We start from the raw sequence: 7,111 nt of genomic DNA on the forward strand, positions 1-7,111 counted from the left end.
CTGACAAGATATACATGCCAGACAACCATATAGTGCACTCACCCTGAACATTTTCAAGTAGTTGGACTATAGGGAAACCAGTATTATCTCTGTTACCAAACGCAACATGGCTCATGGTTAACCTCTAATTAGATGCATGCAAACTTCAGATCTAGCAAGATCTAGCTAAACGCAGAAAGCACAGAGTACAACTCCTACAGCAGACATAAGGTACGTTCTTTCAAATAGTCAAAAGGGCTACTTTTTTGCACATAGCATGGTTTCATGTGCAAACAAGTAATTCTTAAACAATCATGTGCAAACAAGTAGCCCTTTAAACAATTTGACTAGTAAGAAAGGGAAAAAAAAGCCGCACTGTCGCGTACACACAATTAAAGATGATTTCTGCGGTGAACATGAAGCACATGCAACTAGTTTTAAGAGACTACTATCTGTTTAGCTGCCGGCAAGAACTGATAATGATGTCAAAAACCAGTGCACCTCGGGAAAAGGATGTTCAAATTAATAATGAAATGCTTGTATTTGGTCAATTCTTTCTTCCCTAAGCATTTCTTTCGTTCATACTCATACAAAACAAATACCGCATGTGTCTCCTCCCCGTAACTTGAAGGGAAGGGACACTGAATAATCACTCTTAGTCGGTGGAGCAAACAGAGGCAGAAACAAGATGGCAACTCCCAGGACTAGGGGTCTCAAAAAATGCAGCATGGAGCGCTTTGACACAACTCTCGGCTTCCTCGTCATTTACTATTAGAGAAATGTTCACCTACATCCAAGCAAGGCCCACCATCATTAACATTGATTACGCTCATAAGAGAAAGACCTGACTAGATACTCTGCTAAGCAACAAATTATACCTTAGAGGCTCCTTGGGAGATCATTTGCACGTTTACTCCTTTCTCTCTGAAAACACAAAAAACCTGCAAGACAAGACAGATGTCAGGCACTCAAGAAGTCTAGAAGCACCCAAGCCCTATTCTAGCCTGACCTGTACCCCATAAAATTGGAATCCCATAAAGAACCTGTGATCCTTCTCATCTTCTAATCTCAACAACGAGCAAACATCCTTGCAAACTGACCTGTACCCCATAAAATTGGAAACCCATAAAGAACCTATGATCCTTCTCATCTTCTAATCTCAGTAACAAGCAAGCATCCTTGCAAACTATTCAAGGGCAAAAGAACAATGATGGACAGGAAAATAGATCAGCGCTTATACCCACCTGTGGCTGGATAGAGTTTCCCCAACATCAAGATAATGTAGCTTTAAGTTTCAGGAGTTTTCACTTGTGATTCGACATAATATTACTTGAGAGGTAATGACTAAGGTGCTTTACAAGTTCGAAGATATGAGCAAACAAATAAAAGCACAACTGATGGAAATTTACGGGTGTGTGTGTGTGTGTTTGGGGGGGGGGGGGGGGATCCTCAATGGAAGGTGATAGCAGTTCTAAAAAAGTCTTAGGTATGGGGAAATTTTATTGTCAGGTTGATGGCTCCAGGTCGCTTCCAGTATTTGTGTGTCAAAATGTGGGTCTAATTTGCAACGACGGTGCAGAGCTCAAACTATCAAGCACATCAACAGAAAACCTCCGCCTTCAAAGAGTTGAAGACCCTTCCAACCTCATCTTAACCATGTCGCCCTATTAGCGATCCACAGGCTTCAGATAAGCTTCCTTTCCAGAGCTGGTGTCATCATACAACTGATAAATTTCTCAGCACATAGCAATGTCCACATAATGTCAGTGGCCATCACGACACAAGTCCGAAAGGCATACCTTTTCGAGTATTAAAGATGAACGCTCCACATTCCCAATCAAAGATATAATAGCCCGCTTCTGTAAAAGTTTTACAACTGCTATTTTCTCAAGCTCTTGTACCATATGGTCAAGCTCCTGCCAAAAATAATCATTAATTAATACTGAGGGGCCAAGTTCTCCCAAAGCAAATTCTCATAAATACAGGATAAAGAAGACAGGAAAGTTCAAGGAGACCTACACTTGCCTGCTGAATGAGCTCTCTACTCCATAATTTGGAAGGATCCAAAGTCAATGAGATACTAACTTCGCTCGTAGCCACGACATCAACAGAGATGCCTAGCTTCTCAAATATTGTGAAGACCTGAGATTGCCTGCCCAGGTTAGACCCGGAAATAAGAACCATAAATAACATCATAGACACAGAGCCATTACCCTTGCCAGAAATCCAAATTGTCCTAGCATGCGGGTGCTGACAATATCCAACATTGTCACATTTCGTTTGACAACAATGCTGGTCAAAAATGTCTGTTCCAGATTTTCCATGTAACCGCTTCACTGTAGTGAAATAGAGGTGGACTACTAAACGTGAACAATTCCAAATACCTCGCTCAAATCTCGTATTTTTTGAATCAGAGTTCCAGGAGCTTGTGGATTATAAGAATTCTTTACTCGAACTGGTATATTCCCCTCCCTGGCTGGTCTCATTGATTGTGGATGGAGAACCTGCTTGTTCCCAAACAGTCAACAATCAGAATCTTCTCAGCTATTAATGACCAGCTTGAGTATACGGAGAAACAAACATCCCAGCTTAAATCGGTGATCAAGTATATTATGTTTGAAAGAACTACATCTATGTGTTAACCAAAATGAAGCCTCAGAAAAATACAAACCAAAAGGTAAGCACCTGTGCACCAAAGTATGCCAACTCAGCAGCTTCATCGAAAGTCAAAAAAGGTACAGGTGATGCAACTGGGTGTATGTTGGGATCACATGTCAAGACACCATCAACATCTTTCCACACCTGTCGAGGTAGTCGATCACGAAAATGTAACTCCATGTGGACAGCAATATAAATACAGTAACAGCATGACAAAAAAGGGAGCAAAGTAGCATTAATGAGCTGGGCACCAACCAAGGTCCAATAAATGACACTTTGTAAAACTACCAGGACACTTGTATTTCTGCAAAAGAGGTAGGACTGTAAGAGGAAACACACCTCCTTCCGATTCGTGAAGTGGAAAACGGAGGTAGTTTCTCTGCTACCAGCCATTTCTAAACAGCATATAAGGAATCTCTTCTACTGAAAAGCTTTCAGTACTTTCAGTTCAATCAAACAGGTAAGAGATTTGACTGAATTTGATCTTGCAGTGCTTTTTCATGAAATTGAGGTATGATCCTTCTATAGGTGAGACCAAGTATGCTGACTCCACGTAGCGAGAGTACCGGGACAAACAACAGTCAGCAGGCATTCAGTAGGCCCCTTTCCTTTGGCATGAAGCATCAAGATGTCTCTTCTCAAGCAGTGGATACAATGTTTGATTGATTCTTTGTGCCCAAGATCTCCAATCCACACAACCTGTCAATAGAAAGGGTAGATGTCACGTGCACATGGCTCTATGTGCCACACATCGACTTCCAAAGCCAATTCTATACATATCTCTAGATAGGTGTGTCTACAATCTAGGAGGATTAGTACCGGCAAGTTTGTGAGCCTGTTCCCAAGATGTTCATCGATTTCCAGAGCCAATTCTATACATATCTCTAGATAGGAGTATCAGATGTCTAGAATACTAGGACTAGTATCGGCAATTTTGTGAGCCTGTTCGCAAAGCCTGCATGTCCAAACGAGTCCAATAGATTACAAATCGGTGGGCATATGGCATGACGAGCAAGTAGGTCTAGGTTAGAGGAACGTGTCGGTCCAATCCGTTCATCAAATGGGTCACGAATAGTGAGTTATCGCCAAAAAACTCCCGTGCGCAATGCTTCATCTTAAAGTGTTACCACGGCAACATTCCCATTTGAGTCAATAGAGTCTGCATTTGAGGTATTGCATGTGTGTACATTCATTTACGCAATCAAAAACATCGGCAACAGTGTGGGGGGCCCTTGACAGGGTTGGTTGGAACCCCATCGCGTGTCATTCTCCTTCTCTCTCTCTCCCTCCCCCTCTACATCTCTCTCTGCAAGGAAATAAAAAGAACCATCATTCGTGCTAAGTAGCACACATTCAATCAAGAAAAGAAGTAAAGATTTGTGGAAGTGTGAAGTCTAGATCTTGTCACCATTTCAATTCCGTTGCACCTAACAATAGACAAGCACATCATCCTAATAATGGCATTAAAAAAAGGGAACACTAGCACCTAATTGCTCACGATTGAAACAACTGATCAAAGTTGTGTGTGTTTGGATAAGTGATTTCATGATTCATCAATTTCATCAGGGCTGTGCCAAATGATGCATCTCCCCGTGTTTTCCATGTTGTCAACCAGCTCTCCTCACCGCACCACCTTCTACAACAAACTCACGCCATCTTTCCTCACTACAAGTCAACCGGCCTGCACTGCTGCTTACCTTTCGCTCCATCAACGTCATCATCTGAGATAGGCTGTCACCCGCCTTGCACTCTGGACACCGCTAGCGCCCTCTGTGTGTGTGTGTCTCTCTCTCTTTGTGTGTGTGTGTGTGTGTGTGTGTGTGTGTGTGTGTGTGTCTCTCTTTGTGTGTGTGATTTTGTGTTGTTTTGGTCATGTTCCGTCAACATCATCATCCGAGATAGGTTGTCACCAGCCTTGCACTCTGGATGCCGCTACCTATCCTTGATATTGCCCACATGGCCAGCTTCTATCTGTTTTTTTAGTTTCAGCCTATGGGAAACTCATTGTATGCAGTTTTGTACTGACTTGGGGGACAAGCCTACTTTGGGCATCCTCAGAAGTTTTCAGTATACTAGAAATCGAGAACTGATTTTGTGCACACAGAGAGAGAGAGAGAGAGAGAGAGAGAGAGAGAGAGAGAGACCGTATGTAATTAGCACCTGAATTTCTCTTAAACCCAACGCCTTCCCCAAAGTTGTTGCAGTTAAATCACTTCCACCCCTTCCTAAGGTTGTGACAGCACCAGTCTTTTGCCCCTGTCATACACCAAAAACACCTTGATTTCCTGCTAGAACATAATAACACCAGATTGCAAAAGAAATACAGAGGCAAGGACCTCACCTTTCCCAAAAAACCAGTCACAATCGGAATAATGCCAGGATCTTTTGACCAATCACTGGAAAGCCTCTTGGCGACGGCAGGGTATGTTGCCTCTAAAATGTCAGCATTGGTGAATTCATCTGTTGTGATGAAACCAATATCAAACGCATCATACTGCAACACATGGCAAAAAAATCAATATACAACAACGTCAAGATTCTAATGAATAAGCTGCAATTGAGGCTACACACTGCTCTATTTGAGCACAGATAAACTAATGCCTATGAGGAATTAGACACAACCCAAAATAAAGGCTGGGCGTGCAAGGTTAAAAGGGAGATTTAACTAATGACCAATTTAGCATCACACAAAGTTCTAAGGAGGAAAGGCACAGAATTGAATATACACCTTATGTGATGACTGAAATTATTAAAGAAACAGAGTGACAATGGTCATAATTGGATAGTTCAAATTTGACCCAAGGCAACAACCATAATTAGTAGAAAGCTAAGCTTACCTGTCTAGCTTTTACACCACGCTGTCGCAAATAAGCAGCAAAAATTCTTGTTGAAAGGCGCTCACCAAAGGACACGAGATAATCCTTTGTCTTAATTGTCAACTCCTTGATGTGATAAATTCCAGTGATCAACTGGCTTAGCTCTTCCAAAAGCTCTGCAGATGGACAAGCATTAGTGCCTTCTTCTGCCATTCGGCCAATTAGGTAAACCAACACTACTTACTAGCAAGCAACATCCCACACATGCATACCTGTGATCTCTTTTGGGTCAATTTGAAGCTCTTTAGCTGTGCTGCAATCAGTTAGAAACCAAGTTTCTTATGCAGTACAGATGATCATGAAGCCTGTAACTTTGAAATTCACTTAAACTCATACCTCAGGTGTAAATCTTTCACAGTATTGAGCTCTTTGATGGTACAACACTCGGCCACTCCACAGCTTATGGCAATTTCTCCAGCCTAAATCAGCAGCATTACCTTACTGTAAGGAGCCCATCTTTTTCGCTTGGCAATGCTTGGTTGAGGAAAACTTACCAGATAATAAGAGCATTTTTCATCTACCACAACAAGCTAAAGACAGATGGACAAACATAGAATACACCCAAATTAAGAAGAAAGCATAAGTTGTGCCAAGATACAAGTGCACGATAATCCAAAAAATTGCAACTACAACACAGCAAAAGTACTTTGAAGGCACCGCAAGTAACTACATTGCTTGGGAGATGGCACCTGGAGCAGATTGTTGGTGGTCTTTCCCATAGCAGAAAGTACAATAATGGGATTCTCATCAGGAAAGCCTAGTATGAGGTCCGCAACCTCACGCATTCGAGCTGCAGTAGCAACAGATGAGCCGCCAAACTTCATCACAACGGAAAACTGCTGGGAGATACCATTTAAACTGGAAGATCTCTCTACGACACTTGCTCTCTCAGCAACAGCAGCTACAATCACCCCTGCATCATTTCTTATCAATGTAGAGCCCAAATGTCTCCGTGATGTCTGCCCACAATAACCCAGATCCAACCTGTAAACCTTAGGGAGGCGTTGCCAATGCAAGCTCAAAACTCGACCTCTAAGACAGAGTCTTGAGCGAGGATGGAACTGTGATGTCTGCAAATTGTGAGGGGCTTGCAAGGACGGGGCGTGAGCACGGGCAGCTGCGAGGGCCTCCCCCGCCATAGCCTCCCGCTTTTTTCTGAATCCACTTCTGCTCTTGCCTTCTTCTTCGTCTCTTCAACAATGCCTCTAGCTTGAACGCAGGGATGTGAACCCTAACGACTCGTTGTGTGCGAGTGTCGTGCGGAGCCTCACTTCATGAAAGCGCGCAAACACTGTGAGATGGTGTGGTGATAAAGTAACATTTTATGCGCCAACCAAAGCCAAATGACGACCATGGGTAAAAGTTAGGGGTACCAATTCATTTTAAACAATCTATTCTTTTCTTTTTTTTGCAAAAAAAAATGTATGCTATATCTACTAGTACAACGACGTCGCCTTCGGCTACGGTAGTGCTATGTAGATTTTTTCTTAGCTCCAACAGTGCATATTCGAGGCTTCGAGCCCTTGTACGTTATGCTGCATGATTGAGCCCTTGTATGTCCGCGTACCTATCGTACATGTTCTCTCTCTCTCTCTCTC

The 7,111-nt window shown here is 42.6% G+C and overlaps 1 protein-coding gene across 4 annotated transcripts; it reads right to left on the reverse strand.

The window, feature by feature from the left end:
* Window positions 1–481: 481 nt before the first annotated feature.
* On the reverse strand, window positions 482–6,814 carry LOC147439911 (aspartokinase 2, chloroplastic-like). Of its 4 annotated transcripts, none has more exons than XM_086485638.1 (13): window positions 6,203–6,813; window positions 5,850–5,932; window positions 5,726–5,766; window positions 5,475–5,629; window positions 4,979–5,131; window positions 4,798–4,893; window positions 2,665–2,781; window positions 2,364–2,483; window positions 2,193–2,285; window positions 2,005–2,121; window positions 1,779–1,895; window positions 858–920; window positions 482–766 (listed from the first exon to the last, which is right to left on the reverse strand). In XM_086485638.1, the coding sequence occupies exons 1-13, from the start codon at window positions 6,650–6,652 to the stop codon at window positions 635–637; spliced, it is 1,737 nt and encodes a 578-aa protein (XP_086341764.1). In that variant the 5' UTR covers window positions 6,653–6,813; the 3' UTR covers window positions 482–634. The 4 variants fall into 4 exon arrangements, with proteins under 4 accessions (XP_086341764.1, XP_086341763.1, XP_086341766.1 ...); XM_086485637.1 differs by having other exon boundaries at window positions 1,999–2,121; XM_086485640.1 differs by lacking the exons at window positions 482–766; window positions 858–920 and adding an exon at window positions 1,251–1,686 and having other exon boundaries at window positions 6,203–6,814.
* Window positions 6,815–7,111: the final 297 nt, after the last annotated feature.

Source organism: Adiantum capillus-veneris, chromosome 16 (assembly GCF_014529385.1).
Source record: "Adiantum capillus-veneris isolate H3 chromosome 16, ASM1452938v2, whole genome shotgun sequence".
Lineage (NCBI taxonomy): Eukaryota > Viridiplantae > Streptophyta > Polypodiopsida > Polypodiales > Pteridaceae > Adiantum > Adiantum capillus-veneris.

Excerpts from the sequence above, each read along its gene's own strand:
- LOC147439911 (XM_086485637.1), bottom strand. The coding sequence starts at position 6,652 with ATGGCGGGGGAGGCCCTCGCAGCTGCCCGTGCTCACGCCCCGTCCTTG. Across the intron at positions 2,782-4,797 it reads TGGGTTTAAGAGAAATTCAG|GTGTGGAAAGATGTTGATGG; the intron begins GTGCTAATTACA and ends CTACCTCGACAG. Across the intron at positions 1,896-1,998 it reads AGCTCATTCAGCAGGCAAGT|GAGCTTGACCATATGGTACA; the intron begins GTAGGTCTCCTT and ends TATTTTTGGCAG.